The sequence below is a fragment of the Schistocerca serialis genome, chromosome 4 (genome assembly GCF_023864345.2).
Source record: "Schistocerca serialis cubense isolate TAMUIC-IGC-003099 chromosome 4, iqSchSeri2.2, whole genome shotgun sequence".
Taxonomy (NCBI): domain Eukaryota; kingdom Metazoa; phylum Arthropoda; class Insecta; order Orthoptera; family Acrididae; genus Schistocerca; species Schistocerca serialis.
In genome coordinates, this window is record NC_064641.1 from 716,493,784 (window position 1) to 716,512,991 (window position 19,208).

At 38.9% G+C, this 19,208-nt stretch overlaps 1 protein-coding gene across 1 annotated transcript in view; it reads right to left on the reverse strand.

The window, feature by feature from the left end:
• LOC126474722 (intermembrane lipid transfer protein VPS13B) overlaps positions 1-19,208 on the reverse strand; it is a 205,982-nt gene that overhangs the window by 42,237 nt on the left and 144,537 nt on the right. Inside the window, exons 17-18 of the mRNA XM_050102201.1 lie at positions 8,648-8,913; positions 5,502-5,771 (exon numbers count right to left, since the gene is read on the reverse strand). Coding sequence (XP_049958158.1) covers positions 5,502-5,771; positions 8,648-8,913 — 536 coding nt within the window. The remainder of the gene's footprint in view (positions 1-5,501; positions 5,772-8,647; positions 8,914-19,208) is intronic.

Below are 19,208 nucleotides of genomic sequence, written 5' to 3' on the forward strand. Positions count from 1 at the left end.
ATTTGTAACCGGGAGAACAAGAATTCTTCAGAAAATTTGCAGTCTTTACTGCCTATTGGCTAATAACTTGCTGTTTAAAGTGACATAAAATTAAATGTAGAATACATAAAACGAGTAAAGACAAGAGCCAAGCAAGACGGTACACATTTCCTCAATCCTAGCATTTTATTTCTCTCTAATCATGCCACAACTTTATATGGCGTACTTCCCTTTCTGGCAAAGAATCTATTACCTCATCAAAGTTCGTCAACATTTTGATACACAAAAAAACAAAATGTTGTTGTCTACTACCAGAAAAGCTGTTAATACAAATAGAACCAACACTGGTGTGGTTTCTCGATCTGATTATGTGTATTTTGTCACTGAGTGCTAGATAAAATGAAATAGGCCTGCCTAATGTTGCGGCAATTGTTACACACACCAAATAAACGTGACTGTTTTAGCACAAATGGTCATTTTTATAATACGACAGAATATAATTCACGAAGTACCAATATCATTAAATGCCTATTAGGCCTACTACAAGCAAAAAGTTTTATGTTAGGAAATAGTTTCACATTTCATTCATAGTCTCTAGCTACTGAAGCATGAGTTCAAAAAGTAATAGTATGAAATTTTTATATAAATTTGGAATCGTTATATTCTTCGTGATTTGTGAGAGTCTCCGTTTCTTCTACTTCCTCGTTCTAACAAACAATCTTGTCATTACTGATTCTGTAACTATTCCAGTCAGTGTCAAAATTTATTCTCTGGTTAACCTCACTAACTCTGCCACAATCACCGGTTTACTTATTCCGCATTTGTTCTCCGGTCAGGCGTTATTACGTGTTCGTACAACGCGTTTTCCACGCTACTCCCAGAATATAACTTCAGCGGGTGTAAACAACTGGCCCTTAGAAGTGCAGCAGTCTGGCCAAAAATGTTTTGTCAAAATTTCATTTTCTTGGATAAGTGGAGAATACAATACGTAATCTTAGTTGCCTGTTTTTCCTGTTGGTCATTTATTTCCACTCTGGTAGTATGAATCTATGGAATTCGCTAGTAATTATAACAATGCTGATCATTTCCAAACCTAGTCAACCACATAAACAGCGATTGCTTCTCCCTTTCGGCTTTATTCGCTCAGCTCTTATAGACCCGTCCCCTTTTGTCTACAGGAAAGTTTATTTTTAGATGCGACGGATGCTGGGCCCATTGTGAAACAAGATCTTTTTCCTCAATAATATGAATTTGCCCCTGCTCCCCCCCCCCCCCTCCCTCCTCCCGAAACTGCCACATGCGTGAATCTGCCAGCTTAGGGCACCAGCAAAATTTTTCCGGATAGTATCTGGCTGCTTGCTGCTAACTGCCACGCTTCTGTAGCCAGAAGTGGGAGAAGGAACTACTCATACGCGACTCCACTGCACATGCGCATAAGCTCGGTCGCAATGCTCAGACGAATCTATTGTAAACAGTTGTGACGTCACGCTCATTGGAGGTGATTTGTTGTTATGAAACACTGCATAGTCTTCCTAAAGGCTTTGACAGATTTTGCTGTTGGCAGACACTTGTATGAGCACTGTGTTTTGTATATAGTGCATTTCCTTTGCAACTTAAGTTTTATTTTCTCCCGGTTGTCCCGGGTCGTATACACCCTGTGTTAGTTGTTGTCGCACTCTTCCATCAACTGATGACTTCCAGTCAAGGTCATCATTGGGTTCATCGAGTTCTCATGCATCTAGTACTCTGGTGCCACAGCATTCAGCAGTTAGTCCTCCCTTGCCGTCCATGATGGTAGATATGCAAACACAAAAGTGCTTAGTTCGCTGGCAACGTATACCAAAGCAATGGTGTTTCCTGAAGATTTTTCCTCTCTGTTGTTGTATGAGAACCTCAGCAGATGTTGTGCCATCAAATCATGTTCAGAGGGTAGCTCTCATCTTATCTTCACCAGCATCCCTGTCTATACTGCGATATCTGTTTCGTTGCAGTCAGCCAAGACACCTTGCGAGTATCTGTGTTGGTCTGTGGGCATCAGCTTCAACCCCTAGCATGCTGCATGCTATCCTGCTGCTGCCAGGGACAACAGCAGATCAGATCCAGCCTATCATGCTGCAACTGGATGTCAATGTGGTGACGGCAGAATTTCAGTTGGACTCCAGTGTGGCCATACACTTAATTAATGGGAAAACTTATTGATGCAAGAGCTTTTCACTGGCGCATGCACTGTGGCGCAAAGTGATGATGTACAAAGGCCAGTTGATCCCGTAGTCTGGGTGACACTTACGGTTATTGTACAAAAGTGTAACGGGTCACCTCAGATCTGAGGTGATTTTAAGTCTACCAATAATGCCCAAGCAAATTGTCATTTGTACCTGAGGCAAGAGGAACTGTTATCTAAACTGGGTGGGGGGTAGTGTTTTCAAAAGTTGATTTTGCTGACACATATTTTCAGTTACCACCTGATGAGGCCACAAAACAGTGTCTAGTGATTAATAAACCTTTTGACACATACAGATATAGCAAATTGCCATTTGGGGCTGCTAGTGCTTCCGCAATTTTTCATTACTTTCTAAAACAGCTCACCCAGGACATTTCTAATTGTTCCAGTTATTTGGATGATTTGTTACTTACCGGGGGCATGTAGGAGAAGCGCTAGCGCAACTTATGACTGTTGTTTGAGTGGCTGCAAGCCAACGGCTTACATTGTCATCTCGTCAAGTATAGTTTACTGCAGTTAAGAGTCAAGTATTTGGGGCACATATTACGTAAAGATGGGCTCACACCCACACAAGACCACGTGACCGCCATTATTAATTTACCAGTGCCTAAGAATTATAAAACTTGTAATCTTTCCTGGGCAAAGTCAATTTTTATGCTAAGTTCATTAAAAATGCTGCTTGTATGTCCCACTCACTTAATGAGCTACATAAAAAGGGTGCTATAGTTGTGTGGTCAGAGGCATGTTAACAGGCGTTTGTGAAACTTAAAAAGTATCTCATGCCAGCCCCTTGTTTGGCAACGTTCCAGCTGAGAGAACTGTTAACACTTGTCACAGATGGGTCTCACTGTGGTATTGGTGCCGTCCTGTTGCATTATTTTCTGACAGCATGGAACAACCTATTGCATTTGCTTATAAGGTGTTGAACTCAGCACAGTGAATTATTTGCAGAGACTTTGGCCATATGGTTTCTAGAAGTTCCATGTCTACCTCTGTGGTACAAAGTTTCTTCTGATTACAGACCACAAGCCCCTGCTGTCATTCTCTGGCCCCATGCAAAACTTCCAGACAAAATGGCACAATGGCTGCAGTGGTGGGCATTGTTTCTTAATAACTACACTTATGGCATCCATTACAGAACTACCATACAGCACTCTAATGCTGATGCCCGGTCTTGTTCGCCATGTTGCCCTGACACCGATTTTGACAGAAGTGGAACACTGTGTTTTGCCTTGAACACGAACAGCAGCGAACCATGACAAGTTTCCCATTATGGCAGGAGAAGTAGTGGCTGAGAAAAACTCAGAACTGCTCCTTCACAGGGTGTTGACTGCAGTGCAGTGGGGCTGGTCTCAACATTTGCCTACAGATGTGGACCCAGAGTGGCCCACTAATTTTTCCCTCCGGCATAGATTTAATTTTGTGTAAGGAGTCATTTTGTTATCCATGGATGATACAGAATGCTGGGTTGTTGTCCCTCCTGTACTCCACCCCCACACATTGCAACTTCTCCATTCTGCATATCTGGGAATGTGCCAAATGAAAGCAACGGTGCAGCATCGTGTGTATTCGCTGGAATAGGCACTGCCACTGAATGTATTATATGCAACTGCTATGGCTGTGCACATAACCGGTCGGCTCCAGCACAGCGTTTTAACCTGTGGACCTGCCCATCACAAAGAGTACATATACATTTTGCTGGACCTTTCCAGTGAGTGGTGCAGTTGTTGATCAATTTCCTGTATGTAATACAGACATCAACAACATCCTCCAGGGGCACAATCCAAGCCTAATCTACTATCTTCATTATAGAAGAGGCCCCAGCTACATTGGTTTCCAACAATGACCCACGATTTATGGCTATGGTGTCTAGGTATTTTTGTAGATGTAATGATATCGAGCATCCGATCACCACCCTGTTTCACCTGACATCTAATTCTCAAGCCAAGCGGCTGGTTAGGAAGTTCAAATCAGAGATGAAAAAATCTTGACAATGGAAAACTCAAGGGATGCACTCACCAGATTTCTGGCAATAAACCAGTCCACTCCTGTCAATGGACATGGCCCAGCCAAGATTTTGCACACAGATGTTTGAGATGGCGGTCAGCCTGGAGCAGCTGGTCCATCATTGCCACAACTCCACCCACAGCATGACGTACTGCTGGGTTGTTGTTCCTCCTGAATCCTCGTCAGGATTGATGGGGCAGCATTCATGCCAAAACTGTTACCAGCCTCTGGGTCTGCTTCTTCTCCCTTCACCCTCTACTCTAGCACAAGGCATTGATGGGAAGTAGACAAGTAATGGGAGCCAATGGAAGTGGATCCCTTCCCTCCCACCATGCCACATATGGCTCCTGTTCCTACCACCTGTGCCACCCACTCCAGCCAATCGTGGGACTGTGCATGCTGTCAGGATGACACTGGTGCCATCCTTGTAACATGCAATGGCCTCTTCCCCACGGGCCAACTCAAGTTGTGCCCCAGAGGTTGTTACTGGGCTGCAGTCCATACATATGTTGCCACCTCCCACTCTGGCCATGGAGGACATGGCACTCAAGCCACTGGTGGGGACTTTGGTTTGGCTCTCTCCCCGTCCTCAACGCAGTTGGCATAGGTCAGGCCATTTTCGGCCTTACATGCCAATTAAAGGGTGGAAGAGTTTTGCATATGTCAGTGATTCAGATACCCCACCTACGATGGATGTGGACACATCAGAGATATACTACGGCTGCAAGCAGTGGCTGCAGTTTGTCATCGTAAGAGGAGTCACCATTGATATATGCATGTCATGTGGCGCCAGCCGTTCACAACTGTTTGCCGCATAGCGTATGGCCCAGACTCGTGGCATGGCTCATTTCTTACAGTACTTTGTAGCTGTTCATATTGTGTCACTACACAGCCAAGGTAACTAAGTTTGTTTCCAGTGTCAAGTGGTTATTGAACTGGAACTGTTGTACTGGTACGCTGACTTCGCTACGTCCCAGACTTGTTAGTGCTTCGTTCACTTGGCAAACAGAGTCAATTGGTTTCTTATAAGAATGTGTGTTCATTTCCCTGTGCTTCGGTGTAACCCAATGGAGCTAATGACGATAAACAGTTTCTACCTATGCCATGCAGGATGGAGAAACCAGTATATTTTCTCTGGGTTGTATCTGATAACACTTCATTTGAAAAATATGAGACTACTCTTACAGACTAAATTTTGAATCAAACTATTAATCACTGGGTGTTTTGTGCAGGCTTTTGATTTTTACAACAGGACTGGTAAAATATTACAATTCACCAATAACTAATAATATACCTGTATAACAGCTTCATCTGGTACAGTCACTTCCTCAATATTCATAGATGGTGTAGGTACTGGACCCATCTCACGATCAGAACTGCTGTGTACTGATTCTTGTGGTGTTGGTGCTCTGCTACCTTCCGACATTCTGCGGACACGTCGCTGGCCACCAGAAGTAGATGGAGCACTTGTTGTAATACGGTCTACTGAAGGCATCCTGGTGGTCACTGTATGAGGAGTGTACTGTAGCCATCTCCACAAAAGAGGATCAACTGAAATGTTGACCTGTATGGCAAATGAATGTCTCACTAGGGAGAATGTATACATTCAAGAGGAGGTGGAATTCTCATCATGTTTAAGAAGTGGGTATAAATGAATGAAAATAAATTTTAAGTTGAATATTACACTTACGGAAACAGCATGAAGAAATCATACTTAGAAATATCAAAGTAGTGTATTCCTGTCTCTTCTCTCAGGTTATTAAACACTGAATTTTAAGCTCTAAGAACAAAAGATTAGTTTGTAGAAGTTAAGAAAAATATCCAAAAAGGGGAAACATGCAAGCACTTGTTGAAGTAGGATAACTTTGTGAGACTTAAAACACAACACAAATGCAAGGCACAAAACATTAACAAGAATATAAACAAACAAAGATATAACATTCATATACCACAATTTTTGACACTACACAACACATTCGAAGAAATGTATGTGATCAGCAGACAATGATTACAAGCAAAGGGGTCAGGTTTATGCAACACACAATACATATAAATGGCGCATGAAAGATGTGGCAGTGTTACATAATTAAAGAATAACACAGGAAATGTCAGTTAAGTATAGGAAAAAAGGAGAGAAATGAATGGGGTTTACGCTGTGTGAGTTACAATTTTATTTGTACCATGATCTTTCCAGCTACTTTTCCTCAGTTTATGTAGGATAGTTAGCCCTTGTTGGCAATTAATCCAATTGTTTAAGGGGATGGCTTAAATCACATTGGTTCAAAAGAGATTGGTGTTGAAACTTGAAATAGAAAACAGTATTTGTGAAAGAAGTGTTTAATATACCCCATTTTCACCTCTTCACAAAAATCATCTTTTCAATGAATTCATAGATTATTGGAAAAAAGTAGATGTACGAAATTTTCTATTCAATGGCCTTGTGCTAATGAAGTATTGCGTATTAAGTTTCATATTCACCATGTGTTTACTCTATGAAATATAAGAATCCAAAGTTTACTACATTTTTTCATGCCACAATTTTCATGCCCAACTTTGATTTGAATTATCTATCGGTGTTAGCCTGTTAGCTCTTTGCTCTTTGTTTTGTGGTTCACAATCAAACACACTTTGTGTTGCAGTTTAAACCATGGTCTTTCTAATGAGCCCAGTTAGGAGAGTTTTACAGAACACAGCTTTTTGCAAAATCAGATCAAAAATATCACAGTTTTGACCTTTTTACAAAATCTTCAACTTTGCACTTAATTTATTCAATATTGGAAATTGGTACATAAATGAAACTTTACATCTGAGAACCTTGTGTTGCTAGGTTACTCCATTCTGAGTTTCGCATCCACCTTATCTTTAGTTTCTGAGATATAAGAAGTCAAGCTTTGAAATTTTTTCATACACACATTTTTTGATCGATTTGGCCTCAAATTTTCTGGCTGAATATCATTTGTAAAATTCTTTTCATTATTATTCCTAAGAGAATACACAAATTTGTACACAATGACCAATTTTTATTTCTTCCAACAAAATATTGTCCATTATATTGCGGCTCAAAATCACCAGAAATTCACACTTGCTCTGTGCAAAGTCGTGCATGGTGTCGAACAAGTGACTATATCTCAGCTAGTATTGCTTCGACAAATGTTTAACTATATCAGTATTCATTGTAAACATCTGCGAATGTAAATGTAAAATTTCAATGAATCCAAGATGGACAAGTAGGGAGGCCTAGATGAGTCGCCATGGAATGACCCAAACAGAATGTAAAACATTATACTGAATAACTAAAACAATGTTGGTAGGAGAGAAAATTTTAATGACTGGGAAGAAATTGTTAAGAGAATCCCACAAGGTTCAAGTTGGAGTCCACTCCTATGTGAATGACCTTCCATTTACCATTCATCAAACAGAATTGGTACTTTTGCAGATGATAAATCCCATTACATAGAAAGCATCAGTTGACACTGTTACTAATGTTTTCCACAGAATTATTAAGTGGTTCTCAGAAAATGGACACTCTCTAGATTTGGAGAGAACATGCTATAACCAGTTCTGTACAGCAATAGAGTCATCCAAACAACTGGTGTAGCACATGAACAGAAATCAGTAAATGCAGTAGAATGCTACAAATGTCTAGGTGCATGTATTAATAAAAACTTGTACTGGAAGAAGCATATTACATAGCTGCTCAAACAATTAAGTTCATCTACTTTTGCTCTTTGTGTCATTACTATTCTTAGAAACAAATGACACATTTTGCATGTTTCCAATCAATAATGTCTTTCGGAATAATTTTCTGGGATAACTCTTCACTGAATGAAAGTACTGACTGCACAAAAGTGAGCAGTAAGAATAATATAGGGTGTTTAACCACAGCTGCCATGCGTGTAACTGTTCAAGGAATGAGGCATTTTAAATGCACCATACCAATAATACATATATTTGCTAATGAAATTTGAGAAGAATAGTTACGTTCATACCTACTACATTAGAAGAAATTACACAGTGGCTCAGAAATGAGTTTAAAATGCAGCAAGAAATTTTTTTATCATTTACTCAATAACATAAAATTGTCTGACAGGTATCAAAGCAAGTTTTAAATCTAACCTACATTCACTTCTCCTGGACACCTCTTACTCCATGCACAAATTATTTAAGAACAGGTAGCCTATACAAAAAGCATTTACATATCCTGTAAATTGACTTGTTCCACATCATTTCAATAAAAGAATCATTCGAATTATCTATGCAATATGATACGTAATTAAAAGAGAGAGAGAGAGAGAGAGAGAGAGAGAGAGAGAGAGAGAGAGAGAGAGCCTTCTGTCAGTCAATACAACTCTTCATCAAGCAGTAACAGTATGACTCGATTTTCTTTCTGGGTCCAGTACACAATAAATATTTCAATAACAAGTCAAAGCAGTGAATCACCTCTCTCAAATGGAATCCCAGTAATGGAGGGTGAGACTGGATCTTGGGTGAAAGTGGTCGCTGTAATGAGCAACTGAAAAGTGGTAATGTTGCCGAGGCTGTATCTGGTCCAATTAATACAACAGCTTGGTCTGTAGTGCTCTCTGATTTTGGGAGCAATACAAATGCACGGACTGCTCCTACGGTCACAGCATGGCAATCTGTGTGTGGTAGCAGTACCTGATGATATACCACTCCTTCCACACCAATCTCCAAGTATTCCACATCTGGAAAAATAATGTACATCACATTAATTCTGTAAAAAAGAGAGAGAGAGCTTATCAAAATAAAAATCCAAGTCATGAAAAAGGAGATGTAGATCAATGTTGCAGCAACATACAATACACAAGGGTCACTATAGAAGTTGAACCTGTCTGTGTATAGTACTGAAAACCTTTCTTTCTCTGAAATAATTGTGGACCTTGAATGTAAACATACATCTATGCGTTGCAAGCCACCATATGACAGATAGAGAAGAGTAGTTCATATAGCACTACAATTCTCATCTTTCATGTTCCACTCACAAATGATGGATCGTAAGAATGGTTGTTAATATGCTTCTGTAGGAACCCATTACTTTCATGGTCATTCCATGAGCTGTAAGTGTGTGGAAGTAATACATTGCATTATTCTTCTTGGAACATACAGTCTCAAAATTTTAACAGTAAACATCCCCATGACGCAAAGCAGCACTATTGAAGTGTCTACCACAATTGTTGGACAAGGATCTCCATGATGTTACAGTATTTATTAAAAGAATCTATGTCAAAAAATGCCGCTTTTCATTCAATGTTGTCCATCTCTTCTAGTGATCTTACCTGACAGACTACAAAACTGACATATGATAATGAAGAACTAGCGAAATGAGTGCTTTGCAAATTAAACTCTGGCATCAGTGAATTATTATCTCTCTAAACTCTGCCCACAGGCCCTGGCACACCACCAGGGTACCAACCACCGTGTCATCTCTACCAATTGCACCGCTGGATGTGATATGGAGGGACATGGAATCACCATACTGCTCTCCAGGCCATTGTCAGTTTTTGTGAGCCATAGCTACTACTGCTCAGTCAAGTAGTTCTTCAATTGGCTTCACAAGGCTTTGTGTTTTCCATTCCAGTCCTTCCACCAAGGAAAAATCTCTGGCAGCACTGAGAACAAACCCATGTCCACTCACCTAAGGCGGTAGACATCGATGAATTACACTTCATTATAAATCTCCCATTGAATCTTACTCTGTCATCTGTTGTTCTTACAACTAATTTTATGCAGTCACTTCATTTTAGATCTCTCTACACAAACACTCTTAGATATTTAACAGTATTTATTGTTTGCACTGGTTTGTAATCAGTCTTATGATTCAACAATAATGGATCTATAAGCCTATTTATAAGCAACACACAAACATTTGCATGTGTCAAGAACAAAAAAGCAGTTCCTTTTACAAGTGTCAGTCCACTATAGATTAGCATCATCTGTGAACAGCCTCATAGGGCTTCCAATAAAGTTCTGTCTATCAACACACCTTGAAGGGTCATTTCAAGCTTAGATGGTGTGCACATTGTCAGGATGGGAAGTTCCCCATCCAAATGGCTGGCATACTACACAGTGACATCAGTCAAACACTCAAATGTTATCATGAAATACAACACAATGAAGACCTGCCACATAGTGGTCACAAAAGTTTGAAAAAACCAGCTATCTGTGAATTATGGCACACACGTAACCCTAGGAGAACACAACAGAACTCAACACTGCTGTTTTGGAGGCATGTGAAAGGGCTGTGTGAACCCAAACAGTGGGCAACCATCTCCATTTGGATAACCATCTCCATTTGATCAATTTAGCCTCTAGACAATTATTATGAAAAATGGTACAAATACACTAGTATAGTGGTGACTGATGAAGATATATAAAGGAACATCTGGAATGGAACTTGGATCTACAGTATTGCATTCTATTCACCAAATGTACAGTTATGAGAAACCAACTTTCCTAGGGGAGTAGACCTTAAAAGACTCAAAGTCTTCCAGGATGGAGGTTGGGCATGCAGCTAATAACTTCATACTGTGAAAGCACCATATTATGGAACCATATAATAGATGAGATGTACAGAACATAACTTTGGCAAAGGAAAAGGACAAAATATTTGGGAATAGCAACTTGGGGCATACAAACAATGCTGAAACCTGGAAAAATGACAAAAATAGCTTATGAGGTCATGAAATTTAAATGAAATATTGACATCAAAAGAAGTAAGATGGCAAGGGCAAGAACAGATAAACAGACCTCGATAATCTGTGTTGTACAGTGTACCAGAAAGAAGGACAAGTCAATTTGGAGCAGGATTTATAATAACACAAGAGATTAGGAGAAGTCTTTTGGTATTTAAACTTATAAATGACAGACTCACCAAACAGATAACAAGAAGGAAATTCAAGAATATGACAATAACAGCATATGCAACAACAGGGGAAACAGAAGAAGGAATAAAAGAATAATTTTATGAAGACTTTGAAAGTACAGGTAGTAAACTCTAAAACTATGGCCCACTGATAGTTTCGGGAGTGTTTAATGCACCTGTTGGGGCAAATGAATGTAGAAAAGTATAGGGACATAAACTTTACATGAAGAAAGTAATGAGAATTGAGCTATGTTATGTCAGTTTGCTGTCGGAAATAATTTACTCATCAAGAGTCCCAGTTTTCCACACAGAACAATACATCTTGAAACATGGACATCAAGTGTAAGTGGACTGGTTAACCAATCAGACAATGTGTTAATAAAAGCATGATGTGCCATGTTAGTTACAGATCAGAGAGCTGCAGATGTCCAAACTGTGATTCAGATTACTATGGTGCACGTCCATAGTGAGACCGAAATACATAAAAGTAGAATGGGGAAAAAGCTACTTTAATATAGAAAAATGATCCAAAATTGTAAAAACTTACCGCATAAAAATTAAAGATGTCTTCACAACTAGAAAGGTGGTGGAACAGGTCCCACAAAGTGGTAAAAGAGGCAGCAGAAGAAACAACTGGCATAAGAATAAACGAAAGAAATGAGTGAAGACTAGCAGTGAAGCATAAAAATGTAGCAAGACTGCTGAAAATGCTACACACACAGACAGACAGACAGACAGAGAGAGAGAGAGAGAGAGAGAGAGAGAGAGAGAGAATGAGAAATGTGGAGGGATATAAAGATTTGACATCTAATTCTCTTAGAATATGTAAGAAAAAGAAACAGTTGAAAGCAAAATTTCAAGAGATAGAAGAACTAAAGGAATAGAATGAAACAAGCAAATTCAATCAAGCAATAGGAAAGACGAGGAAAAATTTTCATCCAACACATAATACAAGAAAAAATGGAAGTGGTAAGATAAGTAAAGACGAAAATGATATTGCAGAAATGGACAGAATATTTTGAAGATATGCTCAACACCACTTCAAACCAGGCACCGAGATACTTGCAAAAACAAGAGGAGAATATACATGGATTGGATAAAAATATGGAAACACCATCAGAACATGTATGCATACACAAGCCAAGCCTGCAGGTTGCACTGTTGCGTTTGACAGCCAACGGTGCTCTGTGTAGTTGTGAGTGTATTATGTTGGAGCCAATTGTCTTCAAACATGGGAAAATTGTTGGTGCTCGTATGGTGGGGACTCCCATACTCAAGGTAGCCAAAGTGTTTGGTGTTTCAAGAGGTACCATAGTGAAGATTTATACAACATACAGGGAAAGTGGAAAAACATCATCCACCAAGTTGCAACATGGTTAGAAGTATGTGTTGAGTGATAGATGCACAGCCTTTGAAGAGGATTGTGATAAAAAATGAGGGGACGACAGCTGCAGAAGTCACTGCAGAGCTAAAGTCACATTTTCGAACACTGTCAATACTGAAAAACATGATGAAAGCTCCATAAGCAGGCAATTAGAGGGTGAGGTGAAGGTTCAAAACTACTTATCAGTGATACATATGTGCATAACATGAAAACCTGGTGCTAAAGCCATTAAACATGGAGATGGAGTAACAGAAGAAAATCATTAGGTCACATGAGTCACACTGTTTCCAACTTCTAGCCGGATTTACATGCCAAGAGTGAAACATGGAGGGGGTTCAGTGATGATTTAGGCAACAATGTCATCATATTTCGTGGGCCCCATTGGTACCCTGCAAGGTCACATTACTGCCAAGGATTATGTGACCATTTTGGCTGATCAGGTTCACCCCATTGTACAATGTATGCTCCCCAGTGGTGACACTGCATTCCAAGATGACAGTGCCACTGTTCACAAACCCCACTTCATTCAGAATTGGTTTCGTGAGCATGAGGATAAATTGTTGCATCTCCTCTGGACACCGCAGTCACTAGCTCTCAATATTATTGAGCCTTTGTGGTCTATTTTGCAGAGAAGGGTTGTGATCATTAACCAGCTCCATTACCATTACATGAACTTGCTACTATTTACAGGAATAATAGGATAAGATTTATTTGAAAACCATACAGGACTTGCATTTATTCATTCTGAGACAAGAGGAAGTTATTTTGAATGCCAACAGTTACACCATAATAGGCATGGTAATGTGTTGTGTTTTTGGTGTTTCCATATATTTATCCACCTTCTGGGGAGCAAGAGAAGAGGGAAGTAAAGATGCGAAAAGACTAACAACGCAGGAGGTGGATTTGGTTATATATAAACTGCAAAATAACTTTGCGCCTGGTGAAGATAGGGTGGTGTCTGAACTTATAAAATTTGGCGGTCAACCTCTAACATGTCAAGTACATGCACTAATAAATTGCATAAGGGAAAATGAAACCATGTCTGTGCACTGGAAAACTGGAATAATATGCTCTATGTAGTAGAAAACAGAAAAGTCAGCTTGTGAAAATTATGGAGGCATAACTTTATAGAATGCAGTCTACAAGTTATTTTCCATGGTGCTGAATGAAATGTTAAAAAAAAGTTTGCTGAAAATCTCCTCAGAGAATGCCAATGAGGTTAATGGGCAAATGGAGGTCCTCCTGACCAACTATTTTTTATTGGGCAAGTAATGGAGAAATTTCATTAATATAACATGGATCACCACTTTCTGTTAGTTCATTTTAAATGAGCTTTTGACAGTATTAAATGCCAACATTGTACAAATCACAAAAAGAATTGGGCATGTCTGACAAGCTAAGAAAGTTATCTGAGCTAACAATGAAGGATGAAAGACACAAAGGTAATGTACCTACAGGGAGAGTATTGCAATTGTGCCAAGAGGTGTAAACAACCTTAAAGAAATGTATGAACTAATGAATGCAGAAGAAGCAAAAATTGGATTATTGTAAATGAAAAAAGACCAAATACATGGTAATGTCCACTTCTAAGGCTAACAGGACATCCCGCATAACCTGAAGGGCTCTAGTAAATTTTTTAATGCTGTCAGTTGCTTCTGTTATCTAGGTGTCCACTGGACCAGTAATAATAATACAAGACAACATATGAGAGAAAGGATACAAGCACAAAACAGAGCCTATTATGTAAACTTACATGCATTTAAAGATTCTCCTATTACAAGAATAACCAAATTAAGAGTATACCATTCCCTTGTGTAACCAGTTGCTACATATGGATCAGAAATGTGGATGATGGCAGGAGCATATATGAACAATCTAAAGATAACTGAAAAAGCAAATTCTGCAAAAAAGAATTGGCCAGTGAGAGAGGCAAAGGGCTGGAGAGTAAGGTGCCACCTTGAAATACAAGAATTTACATAAGTGCAAGGTATAACACAATGCCCAAATGAATACTTAAAGGTAGACTGTATTCCAGTAGACTGTATTCCACCAGAAGGAAGGACCAACCAAGAGCTAGATGTTCGGATAATGTGTAGGCTGACCTTATCAAGATGGAGATCCAAGGATGGAAGAGAAAAGCAGAAAACAGAGATGCATCAAGGAAGATTGTTGAGGAGGCCAAGACCTATCAAGGGCTGTAGTGCCGAAGGAGAAGAATAATTTTATATAGTCACTGCATTACAGATCTCTAAGGATGAATACTCTAGATATTTTACAGCTTTTATTGTTTCTAGTCGTTGGTGACCGGCCTTATGATTGAACAATAATGGTTCTGTAAGCACATGTATGTGCAATACAAGAACATTTGTTCATGTTCCAGATGAAGAGCCAGTTCACAACCAAGTGTCTGTTCACTTCAGGTCTTCCTACATTGTGCAACAATGTTCTGGCACTGTGACTTCAGTATTACAAGACCATTATCTGTGAACAGCTTCAAGGGGCTTCCAACAAGGTTCTGTCACTCGACAAACAATGAAGGGTCATTTCAAGCTTAGACTGAGTGCACACTGTCACTTTATGGCAAGATGGGTTCTTAGCATGGGAACTTGCCCTCCTAACTAGCTGGTATACAATACAGTGACATCATTTAAATATTCAAACACTATCATGAAATACAACACAGTGAAGATCTGCCATGTAGCAGTAACCCTAGTCGAAAAACACCAGCTACCCACGAATTATGGAGCACAAGAAACATTACGAGAATACAACAGAACTCAATGCTGGCATTTTGGAAACATTTGAGAGGACACTGTCGACCTAGACAGTATGCAACTTTTTCCATTTGATCAATTTAGCCTCTAAACATTTATTATGAAATACAGTATAAATACCCCATAACAGTGGTAAAAAATTTGTACAAAGGAACACAAGGAATGGAATTTAAATCTGCAGCATTGTAGTCTATTCACCAACAAGTATGTGCTATGTCTGACACCAGGTGATTGTTGCAGGGGCAGCAGTGTACCCATGTATATAATGGGCATGGAGTACCACAGCTTCACCAAGGATGAGGGTCAGTTGTGTTCTATGCCAGTACCATTTGTTGTTGTTTGATGTTTCTTATCAATATCAAGGGACTTTGGGCTGGGTAACATCGAGAAAGTGCCCTCTAATATATTGTTCAGCCCTACCGTCAAATTTTGGTGATGGGTTTGTCTTTCAAGATGAGAATGCACAACCACATTCTGAACAACTTGTAAACACCTTCAGGAGTCATGCATCAACTGAATCAGTTGAGTACTCTTGTGTCCTGTTGAAGCTTGAAAAGGGTTGCCATGGCAACCCTTTTCACACCCTGAAAATGACCTCAGGACAGTGTGCCAAGGAGGATGATAACCATGAACCTCACTGAAATGTCTCTGTATTTCAACAATGATAGCCACATGGAAACACAAGAACTTTTCATCATTTGTACTGGATGTCATCCAGCAGCAAATTTTGATGACTTATTCTGTCATTTCCTGCACACCTTGAACCCAGACTCTCATATGCTTGCAGATATGAAAGTTCTACAAAACATTGTTTTTAGTAGTTTGTATAAATACTATGGACAGTAACTGTCCTGTGACACTCCCTTGGTGGACATCTGAAATTACTTTCACATCAGATGAATTCTATCCATTAGGAACAAGCTGAACTGTAATTGCAAGGAAATTCAATCATAAAGCTGGTCCAAAAGTTTGTAAGCTCATATTTTTACACTAGGCAAAAGTGTGGAACTGCACTGAATGCCTTCCAGAGGTCAGAAATACAACATCAATCATGGCACCACTATCTACTGCCTATTGGATGTAAACAGAAATCTGATTTCATAAAACTGTTGATTGCTGAATACAGTCCTATTGATTCCTACAGACAGCCTCCAAGCCGTCAAAATAATTTTTTTTTTTTTTTAAAAAAAAAGTTTTGTAATTCTAAATTACACAAATATCAGCAGTATAACCATCAAATTGTGTAGTACATTAAAGTAAAGAAACAGATGTGCTTGCATTGTTACTTTCCTGTTAACTTACTCATGCAGTAGGATTAGTACTAAATGAACTGTGAGTTAGTTAACACAATCTCCAGTGATCAATCTACAAGTCACATATTGGGATGGTGTGTGTGTGTGTTTGCATGTGTGCATGCATGAGTCTTTTTGCTCATAAAGGACATTTGGCACTTTAAGGAAGGAAGATTTGGGTCTAATGTCCCGTTGACATTGAGGTCATTAGAGATGACACAAAAGCTCGAACTGATTCAAGGATGAAGAAGGAAATTGGCTGGGACCTGTCAAAGGAGCTGTCCCGGCATTTGCCTGGGACAATTTGGGAAAATTACGTTGCAATAATCTGGCTCCCAAGACTGTGCTAGCGTATGATGTTTTATTGAATATCTGTTTATGAACCTGACCAGCTGATGAGTCCAACAAACTCTCTATTGTTTTGATGATAAATTCTGAAATACAGTCAAGTTCCACATTCCATCAGTGAGAGAGATGGGTTTACTCTTTGGTCTGTAGTTGCTCAGTGGATAGAAAAATCTAAATCAAAAAGCAGAGACAGAGGACACGCTGTTATTGTATGTGATTGAGAATAGCCCTGTACAAAACTTGAACATTATTGTAACTCATTGTTGTCTGCCACTAAAGGCAGTTTTATTTTACTTTGCCATTGTGACAAATGTGTTAAAAGTATTGAAGAGAAAAGACCGTAATTTTCTTCAAGGATATAATATAGTGTTGAAAACATATTTAAACAAGTTTCATTTTATAAATGGTGCATTTCCAAGAACGAACACACATGCAAGGCTTCTGTAGGACCTTCAGACATTTGACTCAAGCAGTTTGCTGACAAATCTCCATCAGAGGCTTAGGATACACTGGGAAGTGTTTTTGCTGACATCTGAAGTAATCTGCTGTCTGGCTACACATTGTTGAACTAAATGATAACTGAACTGCATTGGATCAGTTTGCAAAGCTTCTGTACAAAGTCCTAAATATTATCAGCAATTTACAAGTGACCAGTAGAGATCTGCAGCTGCTCCTACATGAGATCGTTGAGCACCATTAATTACTGTATTACAATTCTCAGCAGGAACTATTAAATTTTCAAAAACATACATGAAGGAGTCCAATTAAGAGCATTCAAGACAGCGAAGAGAATCTATAATTTCTCTGTACAGATAATATTGAATGATTTTAACTCAACTGAACTTTAATGAGAACCTTCCCTGCAGCAAAATAATTTAATTTCAAGGAGGCTGCATATTGGTTAACTTCATAATTAGTTACTTCAGTTGATTTTTTTTTCCAGATGTAGGAGTAGTAAACAATGCTTATCTAATACCCCGGCAACATTTGAATGAAAATTAAAGGAAATATTATAATGGAAAACCTAATCAGGATGGCCACACACAAGTTTGAGCTGCCATCCTCCTGAGTGCCAGTCCAATGTGCTAACCACTGCACCCCCTCCCTCACAATCTCAATGAATAAACCAATAACAACATGCTGACTAAAAATCACTATTAACACAATCCTGTACAGCTGAATTAAATATTCTAGAAACAAACAAAAATCTCCCTCATAGTTAATTAGTTACAATATGTTCAGCAGTTCATCAACTCTTTCTATCTATTTATTTATTTATTTTCTCAGGTTCTGTGGGCCATGTAAACCAAAGTTGTTCAGTCCTGTAACAAATTACTTAATAAAAGTGCTGATAAAATAACTTAAATATTTAATCAAATACATAAAAACAAAAGATTTGCAGGAGTAAAGAATCTAATCTATTTAGATTTAAAAATAAATGTACTAAAATTGTGTGCAATGTGTCCATGAATTCCACTGATAAATCTGGAGGGATTATTAAAGAATCAAATTTTGATATAAGAAATTTGCAGTGCCACATAATGTTTTTTATTGGAAACATTCATACTGATTTATCTGTTTCACGATGATCCTGGTTTATTTATAGATAACAACATGAAGAGATACCTAAACATACCCAGAACAGTGCTGCATTCAGCAGAGGTTTTGTAGTATGCATTTTTTCACCATGGATGTGTTATGCAGCTCTTTGCAATAGAAGTGCTCTCTCTGGTGTAGTCCGGCAAGAATTTTTCTGCCAGCAGTGAATCTTTTTCATTGTTGTTCTCCTAGCTTCCGATGAGGGTGGGTATAAGCGCACAATGTGTGACTGTGAAATTTTGATTCTTGCTCATAAAAAACACCACAGAAATAGCTGAAAGCAACTTACAATGATAAGTCACTCATGTGTACATGTGGTTTACTCATTTCAAAAATGGCGATGCGCTTAGTGATGACAAACCTTGCTCTGTGTCCATGAATTGCCCAAACAAATGAAAATGTAGAGAAAATTCGTGAACTTCTACTTGAAGAATGACAGCGAAACATTGAGCACATAGCAGTGTTAACATGATAGTCTTGGAGCTCAGTTCAGTGGATCAAGGAATCAGAAGGATTGCTGTGAAATTATTTGTGATTACAGTTACAATTGACCACCAAAATGAGCATCAAATGGAAACACGCTATGCTTTGAGAGCACAGTTTCAAACTTAATTTTTTTTTTTTCTGAAGACAAGTCATGGTGCTTGGTTATAACTTTAAACACATACAACAACCAAGCCAATGGAAGATGACACTACTGTCTTTGAAAAAAAAATTGCTT